General features: G+C 37.8%; 3 protein-coding genes across 9 annotated transcripts; all 3 read left to right on the forward strand.

The window, feature by feature from the left end:
* Nucleotides 1-240: 240 nt before the first annotated feature.
* LOC140761038 (sterol 3-beta-glucosyltransferase UGT80A2-like) lies at nt 241-8,024 on the forward strand. 7 transcript variants are annotated; one of them, XR_012104537.1, is made up of 15 exons: nt 359-596; nt 1,010-1,203; nt 1,502-1,741; nt 2,212-2,323; nt 2,423-2,593; nt 3,366-3,429; nt 3,560-3,617; nt 4,512-4,689; nt 5,008-5,138; nt 5,297-5,399; nt 5,528-5,604; nt 6,136-6,183; nt 6,266-6,433; nt 6,870-7,355; nt 7,924-8,024. XR_012104537.1 is itself a non-coding variant. In XM_073098210.1 (14 exons), coding segments are annotated over exons 1-14 (1,725 nt in total). In that variant the 5' UTR covers nt 241-305; the 3' UTR covers nt 7,050-7,784. The 7 variants fall into 7 exon arrangements, 4 of the variants coding, with proteins under 4 accessions (XP_072954311.1, XP_072954310.1, XP_072954308.1 ...); XM_073098210.1 differs by lacking the exons at nt 359-596; nt 7,924-8,024 and adding an exon at nt 241-306 and having other exon boundaries at nt 6,870-7,784; XR_012104538.1 differs by lacking the exon at nt 7,924-8,024 and having other exon boundaries at nt 341-596; nt 5,528-5,593; nt 6,870-7,008.
* Nucleotides 8,025-8,027: 3 nt separating this feature from the next.
* LOC140761039 (3-ketoacyl-CoA thiolase 2, peroxisomal-like) lies at nt 8,028-13,459 on the forward strand. Its single transcript, XM_073098211.1, has 14 exons — nt 8,028-8,168; nt 8,251-8,327; nt 8,601-8,685; nt 8,814-8,940; nt 9,031-9,129; nt 9,217-9,284; nt 9,394-9,501; nt 9,585-9,662; nt 10,380-10,512; nt 10,604-10,700; nt 11,182-11,305; nt 11,393-11,501; nt 12,989-13,072; nt 13,162-13,459. The coding sequence occupies exons 1-14, from the start codon at nt 8,085-8,087 to the stop codon at nt 13,269-13,271; spliced, it is 1,383 nt and encodes a 460-aa protein (XP_072954312.1). The 5' UTR covers nt 8,028-8,084; the 3' UTR covers nt 13,272-13,459.
* A 2,573-nt stretch (nt 13,460-16,032) lies between these two features.
* LOC140761366 (9-cis-epoxycarotenoid dioxygenase NCED3, chloroplastic-like) lies at nt 16,033-17,982 on the forward strand. Its single transcript, XM_073098654.1, has one exon. It carries the CDS (start codon nt 16,058-16,060, stop codon nt 17,801-17,803), a length of 1,746 nt encoding a protein of 581 aa, XP_072954755.1. The 5' UTR covers nt 16,033-16,057; the 3' UTR covers nt 17,804-17,982.
* Nucleotides 17,983-20,825: the final 2,843 nt, after the last annotated feature.

Consider the following 20,825-nt stretch of genomic DNA (forward strand, 5'->3'; position numbering starts at 1 on the left):
CTAGCTAATTCGATCACAGCATACAATAAAGTATTTTAAGGGTTTTTCTGGATAGAGATAAAAATTAGAAGGATATAAATGCAAAAGTCCCTTGTGAAAAAAGCGGTAGCCTCCGGAGATCGCGACGTGTCAAAGTGCCGCCATGGCGAATAAACAGAGCTCGCATTCTCTCTCTCTTTCCTTTGTTCGTATCGGGTTCTCTCTTAAGTAATGCAACGGAGGAAAGCAAGGGCGACGCCTTTACCCCTTCTGGTTACTCTCTCTCTCTCTCTCTCTCTTATCTCTCTGGGGTTTTATTTAGACACAGTACGACCCTTTTGTTACTTTTCTTTTAAATTTTTTTATTCTGTTACTCTTTGGTACCTCGTTCCATGGCACTCGGAAAATCTTGAGGTTGTCGACGGATTTTATTTGGAATCTATGTTAGTTCTTCAGATTGGTAGCTTCTGCTTCCTTTTGGCTTCTGTGGTGATTGGAACGAGAGACTATGGTGGTGAAGGGGATTGTTGATAGGAATCGTATGGTGACTTGTTAACAACTATCTGAAGAATTTTACTCCTTGATTGAAGCGTTTGATAGAATGTGGTGGCCGTAAAGTAATAATACTGGATTCACCTTCACTTTTTTTTTTTTTGTGGACTTTCTATAGGTTTATCTAATTACTTTGTTAGATATACTTTCCCTCCATATAAAATGGAAAAATGAAGACCTAAATCATTCCCTTTGCTGTGCAACTTCCTAGGATTCCCGGTGATTAATTTTATATGTAAATCTCGAAATAATTCACTCTGGTGTCATTTTATCGTTAAAACCCTTATGGTATGCTGTGGTGCCAATTGAGTTAGGACAATTTGCAGCTTTTTTGAATAACTCTTTCTGGAGGCGAAATAAGAGGATTTTTTTGCAATTGTACCTCAAAGATGACTGCAATCTGGAGTTGTGGCACTAAGTTTTGTTAATGAAAAATTATAATTTTCTGATTCGACATCTGAATCCCATTCTTTTTCAGTGATAAATGCCGGAAGTCTACCTAGGGATTACACTATGCCTGGAGGGGGGGAAGATGTTATCACTGGAAAATCTGAGATATCGACAAGTCCATCAAACTCGGAAAGGTCAAAAACAGAGAGACATAGGCAGGGTATTCTGCATGGTGATCCTGCATTCCAGTTATTTGATGATAAAATGTCCATGAGAAAGAAGGTTTGGACCCATTTTGTGCTCCCAAGATTGTTATTGATCTGCATTACTATAAAGGTGGATTAACTTATTATAGAGACAAGGAGGATTAAGTTTTACTTACCAACCAAAATTTTGTTCTATATTCTTCACGTATGTAAATGCCATCATGCTTATATGATCAAATTTGTAAGTTGGCTGGTTTGGATTTGCATCTAGTTTCTGATACCTGTCTCCTACACTTGTCATGTATCAGCTAATAACATTTACAATCTTCCATATGTTCTCATTTTTGTTGGCTAGTAAATTGGAAATGCTGCAGAAAAAAATGTTTGGTCGCATAGCTACAGTGAAAGATGATGGAACTGTAGCTGTTGATGTCCCAAGCAATTTTGAACCTGTATCTCTTGATATTGGTTCTGTGGATGCATATGGTGAAGCAGTTGGAGAACTACTAGACTCAGCAGACCTCCAGTATAGACCTCCCATGCAAATAGCTATGCTTATTGTTGGTACAAGAGGAGACGTGCAGCCATTTATTGCTATTGGGAAGCGTTTACAGGTTATCTTTTTTTTCTTTTCTTTATATATTTCTTCTCTATCTATACATGTATTGATTTTGTTTTATTAGGTATTAAATATTTTTGAGTTTTCACTTTTCACTTCATTATTTTATCTTCAGCCTAAATTTCTGATAACTGGCATTTCAATTTGTTTCTATTTTTGTAAGTTAGATTATAGAAACACATTGTTAGTCCATTAATTTATCTGTTTGTGTAAATTCCATTTAAGTGAGCTCGAAGAGAACTTGCTCTAACTAAGGGAAATAGACCATGGATTTGTCAACCTTATCATGCTGCTGAATGTATTCTTATGTCATAAAAAAATAAAAAATTGAGATGCTTCTTTTAGTTGACTCCTTGACATGTTTGTCTGCTTGCGGATCTCACAATGTCTGCTCATGTTAGGGTTTGTCGAAAATAGAACTATTGGGCAAGCTTTCCTTCAATGCAGTTAAGATTTTCCTTGCAGGACTATGGCCATCGTGTTAGACTAGCTACTCATGCCAACTTCAGGGAGTTTGTTCTGACTGCTGGTTTGGAGTTCTACCCTCTTGGTGGAGATCCAAAGATTCTTGCTGAATGTATGTCATAAGATGTTGATCTTTTGCTATTAGAAGACATGTGCTAACCATTCATATTACGCAAAATCTATTGACAATATATCTTGTTACTTAGAACAGACATGGTTAAAAACAAGGGGTTCTTACCTTCAGCTCCATCAGAGGTTCATATTCAACGAAAACAGATCAAAGGCATTATTTTCTCCTTGCTTCCTGCCTGCACGGACCCAGATGTTGATACGCGTATTCCCTTCAAGGCAGGTGCCATAATTGCCAATCCACCAGCGTATGGTTAGTTTTATCTTACCATATACATAGGATAAATTTCTTTCTCACTTGTTTGTTTGCATTCTGTTGCTAGCCAACTTATTTCAAATTTCCTAGAATCTCCAATAACGGAATCTGCAGATAGTAATTGAGCTCCAATATATCTTTGTCTTTTCTACTCTTGACCTTGTATCCACATTAGGTTTTAATACCTGATATATCCCCATCAAGCTTTCTGTATGCTGATTTTAAAGACTAAATTTCTGAAGCTGAATGGGGAAATGAACTGTTACGTAAAATCCGAGATACGTTTGTGGGTTTATGACCTCAACTTTGAATTCTCGACTGATGTAAATATGAATATTCTTTTGCAGTCTAGGAAATTGTTCTTCTTCATGTTCCAGCTGACTTTTGCCTTTCAGATTTATTGCTCTTTTCTGTATATAGATGTATGTGAAATTGTAACGAGTGTTTAAGTCACATGTCATCTTTATCCTCCTGTGCTTTCACTTCCCTTGGGTTACTACAGGAAGAATGATTTGATCCCATAGATGGTCTTTATTTAAGGATTTGATTTGGTTGATTAACTTCCTGTTTTCTCACTGATCGTACTCTTTTCAGATGTATGATTGGTTTTATTCATGTGCATTCCCCTACTCTTTCTTGATAAATTTAGAAAATCCGAGTTAGTTTTGATACTTCTACTTTATTAATACAGGGAACTAACAGTAGTCTTGTTTTATGCACACTTGGAAATTTTGACTCCAACTGCTGATCTGGACAAATGCTTGTTCAGGGCATACACATGTGGCAGAGGCGCTAAAAGTACCAGTTCATGTATTTTTTACAATGCCATGGACGTGAGTCCCTCACTTTCTCTCTTTGCTTGTCTTCTTCTCTTTCTCTGGGTCAATTTTGTGTATCATCATCCAATGTATTTTATAAATGAGGGAGTTGTGCTGCATAATCAACATGTTTAATTCTTGTCAGGCCCACTAATGAGTTTCCACATCCTCTTTCACGTGTCAGGCATCCAGCTGCATATAGAGTGAGCAAATTTTGTCCTGCTATATGCTAAATACTTTCAGTTTATTAGTTAGTATGCTAAAATTGCTTTTATCTGATTTATCAATTTTTTTGTGTGTGATTAACTGGATTAAGATTTTGCGAGTTTTTGTTTTGGGCGTTATGTTACTTATAGATAACCTTCTTGTTTTGCGTTAATCTATTGCATGGTAAACATTAGAAGGTATGTACTTCCTCATTTGTCTTCCTTTGCACCAACTGCACAAATTTGTCGCCGTATATGTTGGAGTTGAGATTAATCATGTCTGAACATTAAAAGAATTTTTTGACATTGAATGCCCTTTCTATTGTTATCACCATGAGCTTTCTGTCTGCAATTTTTAAACACGTCTTTTGCCTTACTTTTACATTCTGTATGACCAGGATGATCTCTGTTAGAACATAATGATAATTTTCTTTAGCACTTGCATTTCTATCACCCTGAAATACCTTTTGTTAGAATTAACCTGGCCTGTAGAAGTTTCTTTGTTCTTTTAATGATAAGGGGTTATTGAGCCAGATGTTGAGCATCCTGCTCCTCATTCTCTGAAATAAATTGACTTGAGAATTAGTAAAAGTTTTAGACATAACAATCAGCTATACTTTGTCTACTCTGATCTCAAGTTTATCTCAGTTTTATGTGTTACATTTTCATGGTATGCATAATTTGTTCTATCTTGCGAATTCTTCCATTATCTGTGTACTTGTATAGGATTGCAGAAGTTGGATATTTCTCTCTTCTTTACGGTTGCCAATTATAATTCCCTAATCCTCTGATTCATGCATATTCTTCTAGAAAAAACACTTCCTTTTGTCTCTTAGGTTGATCTCGACTTATTTCCATGTTACTTTGGTTGACTCCCGTATCATTTTGCAGCTTTCCTACCAAATTGTTGACTCCATGATTTGGCTGGGAATTCGGGACATTATTAATGATTTCAGGAAAAAGAAATTAAAGCTGCGACCTGTCACCTACCTAAGCGGTGCGCAGGGTTCTGCTTCTGACATACCTCATGGATATATCTGGAGTCCTCATATTGTCCCCAAACCTAAAGGTCTGTTTATGTGCTTCACTTAATATGGCTTCTGTTGGATATCAGAAACATATGTTGCATACTACCAGTTAAAGAAGAACATCCATTGTTAACAATTTAACACTGAGAACCTGTTGTTGACTTGATATTTTCTACTATACTAAGTTGTTGTTTTGCCTGTAGTTGGTTACTTAAGCTTGTCAAGTTTTGTATTTTGATGTTCACAAAGATTAATTGAAGCTGAAGTTTAGAGCTGGCAAATTCTTTATTCAATATTTGACTAATTGTGTGACCTTAAGTCTATTGCTGTTCTTAGGGAACTGTTTTGTTAAATTGCAGATTGGGGACCCAAGATTGATGTAGTTGGGTTTTGTTTCCTTGATCTTGCATCAAACTATGAACCTCCGGAATCACTTATGAAATGGCTTGATGCTGGTGACAAGCCTATTTATATTGGATTCGGTAGCCTTGTATGTTTATTTTTCTGTGGTTCCTCTCAACTTATTCTTTTTAGTAGTAATCCAGTATTCTGGTTTTATGCTTGTCCTTCTTTTGACCGATCTTCTAAGTTTTATATCTGTAGAATTTTCATCATTAACCATTTCAGTTTTATTGTTCCATATCTTAGCCGGTCCAAGAACCAGAAAAGATGACTAGAATCATTGTAGAGGCACTTGAAATCACTGGACAGAGAGGCATCATTAATAAGGGATGGGGTGGACTTGGAAATTGTGAGTTTGTGACTCCTTTTCTCCGACTAAATACAGTCCTATGAATATGCTATCTGTTCTTTCCCCTTCTTCTTCACATGCAAGCTTTTTCATCCTGTGATTTTACTAACTCAAAAGTATTATGGCAGTGGCAGAAACAATGGAATTTGTATATCTCCTGGACAATGTTCCCCACGACTGGCTCTTCTTGCAGTGTAAGGCAGTGGTAAATACTAAATAACAGTCTGAGTGGATGCTTTTTTTTTAATATAAGAACAAGTATATTTTTTGTACTTGTGTCATGAAGGAAAGTATTGGTAAACATTTACTGGTAGAATCAAAACTAGGTCTGGCTATCCTTTTGGCAGTACTTAATAAGTAGTGCTAGACATACAAGGATGCTCATAAGTCATAAGTCATAACAACAGTAATTGGGTGGATCTGAGAGGGGAGTCAAGAAGGGCCAACTCACCCTTACCCCACAAAGAATTCTGTGTAATTGTTACTTATTATTGTGTAATTCATGTAATAGTATACATGCGGTAATCTATTCTTGTATTAATTGAATTTGACCTGTCCTTAGTTATCAATGTAACTCTGTAAGCACTTAGTTCCCCTGTCATCTTGAAAATGATGTTAATGCCAAAATATGTAACGTTTGGTTAAGTTCTATATTGAGTCATGCCTTCGATTCTGAATGGTTCTGAACCTTTTAATGCAATCTTTGGAGGTCTTATTATACTTGTTCTATCCTCAGGTGCATCACGGTGGTGCCGGAACAACAGCTGCTGGCGTCAAAGCAGCGGTAAACTCTCTCTGTGTATACTTTTATGTTCACATGCCTACGGATGCCTATATGCTTGTATGCTCAATTGGACTGTAAATAGTTCTTAAATTTGATGCAGTGTCCAACTACAGTTGTACCTTTCTTTGGTGATCAACCATTTTGGGGAGACCGGGTTCATGCAAGAGGGTTAGGACCCCCACCTATACCCATTGACCAATTCACACAGCAGAAGTTGGTTGATGCAATACAGTTTATGATGGACCCGAAGGTAAATGTTGCTGAAATTTCTCTCTTTTATTAAAGATCAGTTGGCCAGTCCTATTTATATTCTATTAATAATTAGAAAAGTAGAGAGAGATAAAATTTCTCTTTTCTTCTTTTCTTCCTACTTTAATAATAGTCATTAGTCTTTTATTTTCATACCTCGGTGCTTGCATAATGGCTTCTCATAAGTTCTCAAATTTATGGAAAATGGTAATTAATAATCTTAGACATCTGATACTTTTTATTCGTGGAGCAAGAAACATTTAATTATGGGATGTCAACTGCATAATAACAAGTTCGCAATACGAACTGAACACACACTAATCACTCGATCATCTAAATCCTCTCTTTCCTTATGTATAGGAATTTCCCAAATATGCTTTAGTCGATTTGCCTTTAGCACATCAAAGAATTTGATGCATATTTACGAAAATTTTTAGGTGAAAGAAAGAGCTGTTGAGTTGGCCAAGGCAATTGAATTAGAAGATGGTGCAGAGGGAGCGGCGAAAGCATTTTTCAAACATCTTCCTTCACAGTTGCCATCACAACCTACTGCAGCACAACCAAACTCCGGAAAACCCCTACTTGGATTTGTAAAGAGATGGCTGGGCTGTTCTTGATTCTCACGCGTTCCTTTTACTGTATCATCCAATATCTATCACTTTTATGGACTTAAGGGAATATATCTTTGGTCTTATTATCTCTCGTCTAATATGAAATTTCCACGTGAAACTCTCCGTCCTCTTGCTTTTGAATGTGATGGGAGTAGTCGACGGAATGAATATTGTTTGACTCGTTGGATGGTCTTCATCGTTCTTCTAAGGAAGTTTCTTTCTTTCTTTCTTTCTGTTTCAGAAGCTTTCCCACTGATGACTGGACTGACGATACGTTGAATGTAGTAAGCTAAATCGCATCAACTTTCCAAGGTAAGTGCAACACAAGTTCCATGCACTTACGGTCAACCTAGTCCCTCTCACCTACTCTGGCATAGTTTCCACGTTGTTGATCGAAGAATACTTTAACTAGAAATTCGCTTATTAGTTTGAGCGTTTCTTCCGTATTAGGATTAAATTAAGAAATCTTCAAGAATATAATAAAAAAAATTAAAAATTAGACACAAGTAATTAAAATTTTTTTATTATATTTTTTTCTTAGGTAATATGATTTTAAAATCAGTACCGAAAAACTATTACCCGATATAAAAGCTGACAATTTTTAAAGGGGGCATTAATGTATTTGCCGATTAATTTTACATCTGATCAATAGTTTCCATAACTTTATATTTGATTTAACTGCACTAATTAATTAAATTTTATGAATCTAGTTTCCATAACTTTCCAAATACTCTTTTTTATTTCAAATAAATATATTCTAGTATTGAAAAGTAAAATACTCTTTTAGATATATTCTCTTTATATATATATATATATATATATATATATATATTATATTGTTTCCGTAACTAATGGACAGCATTAGTTGTTTCTCGTACAGTGGATTGGTGGGTTATTTATAGTCCTGGTATCCGCCGAGATTTATGGCCCACCTCTCTCGTTTTTGCCAATAAAAGCGTTTCTCATCTAAGCTTTCCTCCGACGAAGAGGAAAAATAAAAATTCTAATCACAGAGCGTAGAGAGAGAGAGAGAGAGAGAGAATGGAGAAGGCCATCAACAGGCAAAGGATCCTCCTCCAACATCTCCAGCCCACTTCCTCGATCCACCCTTCTTCCGGTCTCTCGGTAATGAGATCTTCCGATCTATAGATCTATTCCATGTTCCTTTTCGTTTTGGTCTTCGAGGTCGCTTATGGTTATTGGTCAGGCCTCCATCTGTTCTTCCGGGGATAGCGCGGCGTATCAGAGGAGTAATTCCTTCGGCGACGATGTCGTCATTGTCGCGTAAGCGGTTTCTTCTTTTCGCATTTTTGTGGCCTTTGGTCTTTTCACCTTTTACGATTTGTGTTCTAGCGAATTATTGTCGCGTAAGCGGTTTCTTCTTTTCGCATTTTTGTGGCCTTTCGTCTTTTCACCTTTTACCATTTGTGTTCTAGCGAATTATTATCTTATCGAATGAAAGAGGTGAAAAATTATTTAGTTGTCCTCACTCGTTGTTTTGTCTAGAAAGTAGGAGTTGTAATAGTTCTTTGTTACGCTCCTTTTTGTGTCGTGTAGTGCGTATCGAACTGCAATTTGCAAATCCAAAAGAGGAGCCTTTAAGGATACACCACCTGAAGACCTCTTGGCATCTGTTTTAAAGGTTTGATTTTTTTCCCCCTCTTTTCCACAAATTGCTTTAAAACAATCAGATTATTAACTAAGGTCCAATCTTTTGATGGTTATTTTAAGAAAACTATGTTATTTTGATTAGATAACTTCCTATTTCAGGCTTTAATAGATAGGACTAAATTAAACCCAAGTGAAGTTGGTGATATTATTGTTGGGACTGTCTTGGCTCCGGGATCCCAAAGAGCAATTGAATGCAGGATGGCGGCATTTTATGCTGGTTTCCCTGGTATCCGAGTTTGTGTGCTCTTAATTTTAGACATCATCTAATTGCATCCTCTACCTTGTGACTAATGTGATCCTTTTATGTATAAATCAGATACTGTTCCTCTCAGAACAGTGAATCGGCAGTGCTCATCTGGCCTTCAGGCAGTTGCCGACGTTGCAGCGGCTATTAAGGCTGGGTTCTATGACATTGGTGAGGTTTTTACTATGGCTGCCTCGTTTTTAACTTCATCCTTGTTCCTGGTCTTTCTAATTTTCTAGTTGGCCCTTGCTATTGCAGGTATTGCTGCTGGGGTAGAATCCATGACTGTGAATTCGGTTGGTTGGAGTGGGCCAGTTAATCCTAAAGTAAGTTTATTACAACCACTCTTAATGCAATTCTTGCTTGCTTTGATATGTCCACTCTGGTGAACTGATTAACATCTTTTCTGCATCTTCAATTAATATTATTCTGTAGGTTGAGATTTTTGCTCAAGCCCGAGACTGCCTCCTTCCTATGGGTATGACATCTGAGAATGTTGCACATCGTTTTGGTGTAACACGCCAGGAGCAAGATCAAGCTGCTGTGAGTTTCACAAATACCTCCTTTTATATGAGTGTACTCTTATTGGTAGGATCGTCTTTTGATGCCTTTCTTTTGCTGTTTAGGTGGAATCTCATAGACGAGCAGCTGCAGCAGCTGCTGCTGGCAAATTTAAAGAAGAAATTATTCCGGTGACTACAAAGGTAAAATTATTGTTACAGAATTGCAGATTCAGATATTTTTTTTGATGTCCCTGTTAAAATAAGTTCATAATCATTGAGAATAAGAGCAATGATCCGATACTAACCAATTGGTTATTATAAATAATTTTCATCTATTGATAAGTTAAAGGGTATATAAGACATTTTGCATATGTGACTAGATTAACAAATAAGTAAAGTAGAATTTAAGTATTTTCAAATTGTATATCCATATAATTGTTTCCTTAATAATAGAAGTGCCAACTTCTACCAATTTATTATTTTTTTATCTTTAATAAAAAAATGGATAGCTAAGAGAGAGTAATAAAATATAACTAACTTATCGTTACAATTTAGAAAAGTGACCGGTACTTTTGGTTCATATGATCGGTACTTTCGATTAATTTTATTTTAATTTCAACTATTGAATTAGGAGAGAAAAATTAATAGTTCTTATTGAATCATTTGTCTGAAAATTAATGAGGATCTTAGATGGTTTAGCAGCATACTTCTAGTCATCTTATGATGTAGAAGTAAACAAAAAGTGATTCAAAATTTTAGTCACTAGCATTATCTATTTGTCTCTCTTTAAGATAAGAATATTTCAGCAGCCCAGGAGAAAATTTGAAAATAACCAAAAATGAGATCTGAAAAGCTCTTTATGATATTTCTATTGCTGTTCCATATACTAAGTACTGACACTTATGTTGCCTTTTGAAGATAATAGATCCAAAAACTGGAGAGAAAAAACAAATCACAGTCTCTGCAGATGATGGAATTCGGCCTGATACATCAATGTCAGTCCTTGCAAAACTCAAACCAGCATTTTCTAAGGATGGAAGCACTACTGCTGGTACTGCTGGCATCTTGTTGGATCTTTTATTGTCATTAGATATCTTTTCGTTCTTCCTTCTCTTTATTTATACTCTGTTCTAAATCTGCAGGCAATGCTAGCCAGGTGAGTGATGGGGCAGGAGCAGTTCTTCTCATGAGGAGAGATTTAGCAATGCAGAAGGGGTATCCCATACTCGGTGTATTCAGGTTAGATATTTATATATGCGAGTTATTCTGTATGGATCTGAAGTTCGGCGTGACCAGTTTCAATAAGAAATTTGATGTGTATGAGGCAAGGTAGTCAAGTAGGTCATGTGCTGTCTAGGGGATGGATCAACAAACCATCTAGACACCAGTTACACCTAATTAGTCGCTTAGACAATTAATCAAAATCACTTGATCTTGTGTTTGGGACTACTTATTTTTATGCACTATATAAGTTCTCCTCTGAAGATCTGTTAAAATCATCAATAACTCAATTTCCAAAATTGCAGTATGTATGTTCTAGCACTCATCAAGTTCCTGTAATTGGTAACTTATGTTTAAATTCCCATTCTTCACAAACAAAGTTGTCATCTGACTTTATGTGATCATAGTGCTGAATTTTTCCTGATTCAATTTTATGGAAGTGCACGGTAGTTTGTGGAATCACCTATTCTTATTAGAATCCACATTTGGACCCTTTTAGGAGTTTCACTGCAGTTGGGGTTGATCCTGCTGTGATGGGTGTTGGTCCTGCTGTTGCAATACCTGCTGCAGCGAAAGCTGCTGGTCTTCAGATTGATGATATTGACCTTTACGAAATAAATGAGGTAAAATTCTTGGGCCTGCTTCTAAAATCTTCATAGTCTGTATGAGAGGATGATCTGCAAAGTCTTAAACTTTCTTCCTTTGAAAAGGCTTTTGCCTCCCAATTCGTGTACTGCTGCAAAAAGCTGGAGCTGGACCCAGAAAAAGTCAATGTTAATGGAGGTGCAATTGCCCTTGGCCATCCATTGGGTGCTACTGGTACCTATCTTTCTTGCTATTATCTGACAGTATGAAATTACGAAACTATAGCTTTCAGAAATATTGTAGAATGAAGTAACTCTGTGATGCCCGTCCATAATCCACACTTTTTTTTTTATCCTTATGTTACTTGGGATACTGCACGATTTTAAGAATAGAGAAATTGTTTTATAACTCTGCACTATTACCTGAAGAACTTGTCTAATGTTACAACAGTACAAAGCAGAAATTTCAAAATCTTATGACTGTAACTGTAATTAAAAATAAATCTATTCTAGAATTTCTTATGATCATTGTTTAACATTTTGCAGTTAGATTCTAGAAGAAATAAGGACAATCATTGTAGTTGCTCTGTATCTGTCTGTTGTTCAGTTCACAATGAAGATAGGAAAAGTAGAGATCCTTATTTCTTCTGTATTTCAAGTTTTTGTCAAGTTCATGTCTCTCCACCCTTAAGCAAACTAAGAGCTATCTATGAATAAGAGGGTGAGCTAAAATTCTACCCGAAAGGAAGGGCATCCTGGTCCACGAACTCCTACTATTTCAGGGCCTGGAAGGGCAATATCTACTCATCCTTACCCATAATTTAGAGGCTATCTACTTGAATTGAATCAACTCAAGTAGATAGCATTATAGCAATCCTAACCTCGCATGAAGTAGCTTTCTCAAAGTTAGAATTGTATATGAAGCTTCTGTTGTTTTGGTCATAATATGTTTCTCGGCTTATTACTTTTTCTTTGTGACATTGAGTTAGTATCATGAATATTAGTCTTTACACTCAGTAATTGACTTAAAACAAGAGTCGCTCTCTTTTTCAGTCTCTGAAGTACTAGAACTCGTTCAGTGATGACTTGAGTGAGTGGCATTTTGTGATTTAGGGATTTGTTGTATCATAATGTACACCACAAATTGCTTATTAGGATGTAAGTTGTGAGATGAACATCATGTTATTTGGTCAACTGGACTTGATATGGTTGACATCAAATTAAGCTGTATTGGATTGTTTGGCCTCTTGGATTAAACCCCTTTAGGTTTGTTAGGAGCTAGAATGATTGATAGGCTGGGAACAGAATTCATGGCCAAACTAGAAATGGTTGAAAAATATCCAGATAGTATATCCTGGCTAGTTACTAGTTTTACAAATCAGATTGATAATGAGGGAAAGAAAAATATTGACATATTTGGTTACATATATAAATTTGATCCTGATTCCTCGATCTGATATGATGGGGAAAATATTGGTTTGATACTGCTTCTATTGAAGTCAATATATGTATACTTAACTTTGCAACATTAGATGGAGTCCATTTATGTAAGAAAATCATGTAATCCAAATTACTGAGAAGGAATTATAGCCTACTCTGACTTCCGATGTTCAATTTGGCTTTGTATCAGGTTATTTCTACTTGCTTCATAACTTTAAATGAAGGCCCATCACTTTAATTTCACAGCAAATTTAAAATGTGCTGCCTCTTTATTGTTGACAGGTGCTCGTTGTGTGAGCACTCTCTTAAATGAAATGAAGCGCAGAGGCAAGGACTGCAGGTTCGGAATAATTTCCATGTGCATAGGTCAGCTCTCCACCCTCCATTTCAAGCATACGTCCTGTTCTCTTTTATGTGCATAAATTAGAGACTAACTTTGTGATGCACATTGACAGGTTCTGGTATGGGTGCTGCAGCTGTCCTCGAGCAAGGCGATGGTATAGATCAGCTCAGCAATGCTAGAAGGATCCTGTCCAACAACTTGCTATCAAAGGATGCTTTATAAACACCACATGAAAGCTTATGCTATTATTTAAGTTTTTGCTCTTAAGACAAGTTATATTGTTTAAGAGAATAAGATATTTGCTTACTATAGCAAGTTGGCCAGGTATTCCCATTGGCTCATTAGCTATTGTTTGAACCATCTATCTCCTATAAATATATATATGCTTTTCTTAGATCTTTCGAAGCTTATTACAAGTTGCAAAAGGGGCACTCATTGTATTCTTTTCCTGTTTCTTCCCTTTATCTGTATGTGTATATACATAATGTAGGCCCTTCTAAAATCTCTCATTTGTATGCATACTCTTCTAAAGCTGATATTTTTACACTTAAAAAAGTATTTAATATTTTGTGCGGATGTCTCTAAAAAATAACTAAATTATTAAAATTTCAAAAGACACAAGTACAATTATTCTTATTCGTTTATGATCCTTGCAGTTAAGAGTTAGCAATATATTTCGAGTGAGAGAGTTAGGTTTGGGTCATAGCAGTGTAATAACATATGTTTGTAAACACGTCTAAAATTCTAAATACATACGTGTCCCTGCAACTCCCAACTAGAATTCACTCTGTAACGTTGAAGTCATCCGGGTATACAATGCGAATTAAGATATGAAGGGTTGATAAGCAAATAAGAAACTTTGGAGAGATATAGATGCAAAAAAAGCCCTCCATTTATTTGTTTGACACTGTATAGGTAGAGATCGATGTGCAAAAACTCTCATAAGGAAAATAATAAGTAACAATGATAATGTTTGTTATCTGTCATCATTTTAAACGTTTAGAGTCCATGTCGGGTTCACACTCACAATCGCTCGACATTCTCCGTCGGGACGAAAATGAAAAATCTCAGGTGGCGGCGAGAAGCTTCATGTGTTGTGTGGCATTCGTGAGTGCAAGTAGCACCTTTTTGGGCCATTCCATGTGCTCTATTACGTCTATATCACCGTATATGCTCCACTTATATTAATATATATAATATATACACACGCACAAGGGTAGAAGACGAAAACATTTGAATGCTGCAAGCTCCATGGATAGATTCGGAGTAATAGTCTTTTTTTTTTTTTGGTCTTTAATAAACAGGCTGCAACCTCTGTTTTATTGAAACTTAAAAGTAAATGCTAATCTTTTCCAAAATTAATCACAACAGAACTAAAATAGATTGTCTGTCCCAGATTATAGACTATAGAAGGTTTTACAAAACCGACAAAAGAGTACATATATATGTCCAAGCAATATAACTACAACGAAACCAACTACAAAAAAAGCAAAGCCATTAGCCAATTATTACAATTAACTAACACTACAAAACCTAAAAGTAGTCATAAATAGCTATTCATTACGAGAGTAGATCGTCAGCAACTTGATAGCTCCACCGTCATTCTTCATCCAATTCCATGATTCGGGGCTCTAATAATATTTGCTAAGCCTTTTTCACTGTCCCCTTCCCTTGTATCCTTACCTAGCAAAAAAACAAGATAGTCACATTATGAGAAAGTACGAATACAATTATTAAAAATCTTATTATTGCTTTTCAATCATATGCTTCATAAAAAGTCGCTCATTCAAATTAATCATTATTTTTTCTTATCAAAAACTTATTAGATCCGACGTAATAGTAAACTTCAATTAATCATATATGCAAGAGATGGAATAATTAGTAACCTGAATTGCGCGCACTGAGTCGTTCTCATGTTGGTTTAGTGAATAGGAGGCAGGAGTCACCACCATGTCACCTCTCACTAGATCTTCTAGATATATATATATATACATCTCCTCTTTATCTTCTCTTCTTGTGTTGCAGGTTAACCTGGCGTTTTGGGATCCCAATGCAATCCTGCAGTGGTTGCTTAGGTGGAGATCGGTAGGGACCTCTCACTTGGTTAGATGCGCATGCACGATCTTAATCCCGACTAATTTCCTTCCTGTGGGCGTATCAGCAGTTTTGAGGTTAATTTGAATGGACACGTCGCCACTTATCTGCCACCTAATATTAGTTTGCCACGTCTACAACTCTACGTCCTCTCCCTCGAGTTATTATTATTATTATTTAATTTTTTTCTAAAGTATTCTTTGTCTCAACTCGCCTCGGTTCCTCCGTGTCTACGTGGCCGCGAGGTGCGCCATTCGTTCCGGTGGACCCCTCGCTTTCACGCCTACTATTGTTAGACGGTTTGAGAGGAAGCTCTTCCAAAGTCATTCCGCTGTCTTTATTAACATGAATCCCCATCGTACTCCATTCGTTAATTGTCATATTATGCCGACCTTGCTCTTATAGAAACAAGAAGAAGAAAAAAATAAAGGCCCCGCTGACCCCCCAACTCCAGGTACTCGATCGCACGAACTTCCTACGGCCTTGGGTACTTGGCACCTCTTCATCGGCCCTCAAAACCAACTGGTGCTATTCTTTGATGCGACGCAGCGCTGTGGTTAAGTAAAGATGCATGCATCCGTCCGGTTTATTGAGACGATCCGCATCGTTGGGGCCCGCGTCACGTGACCGAGCCCTCGAGGGGCGTGGCTCAACTCACACTCGCTCACCCAACTCCCTATGGTTCCCCACGTGAATCGAATCTTTTCATCGCCGTCTAAATCCCTCTACGTGTCCTCCCCACATCTCTGGAACTCTCTCTCTCTCTCCCTTGATCTATCTATATATATATATATACCTATATATATATATATAGAGAGAGAGAGAGAGAGAGAGATATATTTTTATATATATATATATAACTCTATGCTAGTATAGTGTACGTGCGACATTGCTTTCTTGACCTTAAGTTAGCTATGGTGGCTATTCCTCCTCTTAATCATGGAAGCTTTAGCTATTTAAAATCACCTTGTAATATTCCTATGAAGGCCATCATGCCAGGTACAACTCCACTACCTCCAACGTTTAAACAAAGGCCTGATCCCTGTCTTCCACATCCACTATTGACCACTGTGAAAACTACTACTAGTGAGGTGATCACGCTTAACCCCGTACAGAAACTAATAGCCTCCACGTTGGACTTTTTCGAACACAAGTTTATCGCGGTCCAGGAGAGAAAGCACCAACTACCTCGTCAGCTTGATCCCTCCGTACAGTTGTCCGGTAATTTTGCTCCGGTTAGTGAGGCAGAGCCCGTGTCGGGCCTCGACGTTGCCGGTAAACCAATACCGGATGACCTGTGCGGCGGGGTCTACTTGAGGAACGGTGCGAACCCAATGCTCCCGCCCTCCGGTGGGCACCACCTGTTCGACGGCGACGGGATGATTCACGCGGTGAAACTGACGGGCCCAGCCGACGCTACCTACACCTGCCGGTTCACGCGCACGAGCCGGCTGACCCAGGAGTGGGCCCTGGGCCGCACCGTCTTCCCGAAGGCGATCGGTGAACTCCACGGCCACTCCGGCCTCGCCCGTCTCGCTCTCTTCTACCTCCGCAGCATCGCCGGAATAGTGGACCCCTCGAAAGGGATCGGCGTCGCCAATGCCGGTCTAATATACTTCGCCGGCCGCCTCCTCGCCATGTCGGAGGACGACCTACCCTACCACCTCTTCATCGCCCCCGACGGCGATATCGAGACCGTGGCTCGCTACGACTTCTCTGGCCAGCTCGACTCCGCCATGATCGCGCACCCGAAGATCGACCCGATAACAGGAGAATTATTCTCCCTCACCTACGACATTATCCGCAAACCTTACTTAAAATACTTCTACGTCGACGCCGCCACCGGAGTTAAATCCGCCGACGTCACGATCACATTGCAGCAACCCACCATGATCCACGACTTTGCCATCACGGAGAAGTTTGTCATAATTCCAGACCAGCAAGTAGTGTTCGACTTATCGAGAATGCTGTACGGTGACTCACTGGTGGTCTGCGACGTCAATAAGACGCCGAGATTCGGGGTGATGCCGAGATACGATCGGGATGAGTCGAGAATGCAGTGGATCGACGTGCCGGATTGCTTCTGCTTCCATCTCTGGAACGCGTGGGAGGAGGACGGAGGACGGACGGTCGTGATCGTCGGATCATGCATGACCCACCCGGACATCATGTTCGTGGATAGGGAGGAGGGGTACCAGACAGGTAGCGAGTTATCCGAGATCCGGCTCGATCTGGAAACCGGTGAGTCGAGCCGGAGAGTGATCGCGCCCGGGTTGAACCTCGAAGCGGGTCAGGTGAACCGGACCATGATCGGGAGGAAGACCCGGTTCGCTTACTTGGCGATAGCCGAACCGTGGCCGAGGTGTAAGGGGATAGCTAAGGTGAACTTGGAGACCGGGGAGGTGAACCGGTTTGAGTACGGGGAAGGCCGGTTCGGGGGTGAGCCGACCTTCGTCCCAGCCCGGTCGAGCCGGGAGGAGGACGAGGGGTACGTGGTCGTCTTGGCCCACGACGAGCGAACCGACCGGTCCGAGCTATTGATTTTGGATGGGTCGACGATGGAGCTGGTCACCGCAGTGAAGTTACCGTCCCAAGTCCCGTACGGTTTCCACGGGACGTTCGTTAGTCAAGACGAGCTTAGTCAGCAAAGGAGTAGTTGACCTTTTTATGGGAAAAGGAATAATTAAGAATTCGAAGGTTTGATCTGTGCTTTTTCCTCTTTGGTTATTTTAGTGTCTTGCTGTTGTAGATATTTATTAGTAGGGAGGAGATCTGGAGGGAGATATTTGTAGGGGCAGAAGCTTTTTGTCCATTGTTGTCTGTTGTTAATATATCTTGGTTATTCTTAATTAATTAGCTATATATATATATATATGTATATGTTTTATGTTTCTTTATACTCTCTTCTACGTACGACTTTGTTTTATTCTAATAATTCCCAAAGGGTTCGTTTGATCGATTAATATAGACGTACACGTTGCTTTCAAATAATAATTAGGTTTGGGGTCATCTCCAATAATAAAGCTTTAGAATAAAGACAAGTATTTATCAAACTCTAGTACCGTCGCAAGATAATAGTCGGTGGCGTTATCCCTCCATGAGACATTTGACCTAACTAATGATGAAGAGGATCGTATATATATGAATGGAGTCAAACCCATAGCTATCAGTTTCCTTGTCTTCATTTAAAGTACTCATGTGAGTTACGCGACGTTCCATCTATCTAATCCTATTATTATTATTATTATTATTATTATTATTATTATTATTGGTTATATACTAGTGTTTGTTGCACGATAGGTCAAGTAAAAAAGAACTTAGCGTGTATGGTAAACACGAAGTTATATAACGGGAATAAATATCTCAGCTAGCTCCTACTGACTGCATGGGAAATGACAGCCAGCAAGTTGGTATGCAGAACAAGGTGGAATGTTTAAATAATGGCCCAACTTGAGACTAATGGAAAGAGATATGAATAATTATTAGATTCAATGCTCAGTTGATTTTTAGTTGTTCGAAACGGAATGTTTCCTTACGCCATGCCATAACTAGAGTCTCCAAGAAGGGACCTCATTAATTTATTAGTTGCATATCCTCCACTAGCTACCTATAAACATGATAACATGTTTAATTCCTTTCTTACATATCTTACATGTTTATAGTTTATAAGGCATTTAATGACAATAAAATTTCTAAGCTGCTAGAAAAGAGGAGGCATGACTACACCACAAAGTTTAACGACCAAATTAACCAATACTTTACAACATTAATCATCTTATTGTGTAAATTTTCAATTAGAGAACTTTAAAACAAGTTCCAACAAATTTCATCACAATAATGTAAATTATCACTAGTTATCGCATTTTAGCATCATCTTTCTCTATGTCCTTATTAATTACATATTTAGTTAGGTCATCCAATATAAATAATAAAATATCTATATTGAATATAAAAATATAATTAGAACAGTAAGGTATGTAAACATTTAGTAATATTATAAAGAACTAAATTACCTTCGCTTTGAAATAATCAATCTCTAGTACAAATTAAAATCTCCATATTGTCAACGTTTTAAGATACTTCTAACTAATCAAGAAACACTACCACCAATTATAAAAGTAGATTAAGAGGAAATTATAAAAATAAGTATGCTTAACATATCACAAACACAAGAGAAAGTTCTAGGTATCCAAATTTGTTTGTGTTCCACTAATCAAGAATATTCAAGTTAGAATTCACAACAAATCGAGGTTCATCTAATACACTTCAATTGTGACATTTGTACTCCTATCATAAATTCTTGTTATAAGCGGGTCAATTCGGCTAACCCGATGGCCGTATATTCAAATCTAATCCAACTCGTTCCAACTATTGGAAAATGTAGATGTGATCATAAATAAATTAGAATTTAAAATCTTGCATCCAACTCATCTTGCAATAGTAGTACTAGTGCAACTATATATAACAACTTGAAGCAGTCAGTCAAACTGAGAGTTCTTTGTAAACGATCGTTCTACTTATTCTAACAGACCTTCTTCAGAAAATGAACAGAAAACGATCCTTTGCCTTATATACAGTAGAAGTCCACAAAGCATTAAGCACATTGCCAGCAATTGCCGACATTCAAATATATATATAACAAGTTGGAGCAGGGGAACTGAGTCTTTGAAAACGACCCTTTGCCTTATCCACAGTCCAAGTCGACAACGTATATTGCCAATTGCCGAGGTTCAAATTACTATAGTCCATCGTGAGCCAGTTTGAAATGGAGAGACCAGTCCAACCCCCCAACCATCAATTATATATGTGGGACTCAAATGATACACGACAAGGGATAAGTAGGAGAAGATATATGTTGTATTTGGATGGTGGATTGGTGGGACTTAAATTAATATATATTTCGCAATGAACTATTAAATATGCATACACAATTTGGCAAAAGTGGATATCTAGTTAACGTAACGGGTGACGTATGTTTGTATTTCACAATAAAATACAAATAATTTATATATAAAAATACCATTAAATCCCACCTCGTTAAAAAAGAAAGAAAGAGAAAACAAGTAAAAAAATACTTAATCACAATGTCAACGTATTCATACCCCAGACAAGCACAAGAGGACAACTTGATACATACGTATTTGGATGTCCTACTCCTACCTTCAGTTGATCACTGCTAGTTCTTTCTCTCTCTCTATATATATGCAATAAAGTTCACATATGGTTCCAAAAAGAAGCACGTAATACTTGGAAAAGAAAACATTTTAACTATGAAAGTTTACTCTAATATGAAATAGATATTAGAAAACCATGAGGCAATAACTTGATCACGTCGTCCTGCATGAGAGAAACCATAGACATGCAGTACGTACTGTGGCTCCTAAGAACATATAGAAGCTTCGGTATTAGTAGGTTATAGCCTTATACGAACTAATTAGCCATGCGAGTTGCCAAGTAGGTAACATGAATAAATTACCCTTCACGGGTCGAAGGAAAGTTGCAGCGTTGGGACTTGATCCTCCGCACAATCGAGTTAGCTAATTAGACTAATACTAGTTGTTGTTGTTGGTAAATTATTGATCGAGTTGCTCATTATTGTTATCCTATATAAATAATATACAGCAAGTTGCGAACCAGCGTCTTAAATGGAATAATATTCTTTTCTCATTTTACGTGAACGTT

The sequence above is a fragment of the Typha angustifolia genome, chromosome 6 (assembly GCF_048772165.1).
Source record: "Typha angustifolia cultivar Huaian chromosome 6, ASM4877216v1, whole genome shotgun sequence".
In the NCBI taxonomy this organism is placed as follows: Eukaryota; Viridiplantae; Streptophyta; class Magnoliopsida; order Poales; family Typhaceae; genus Typha; species Typha angustifolia.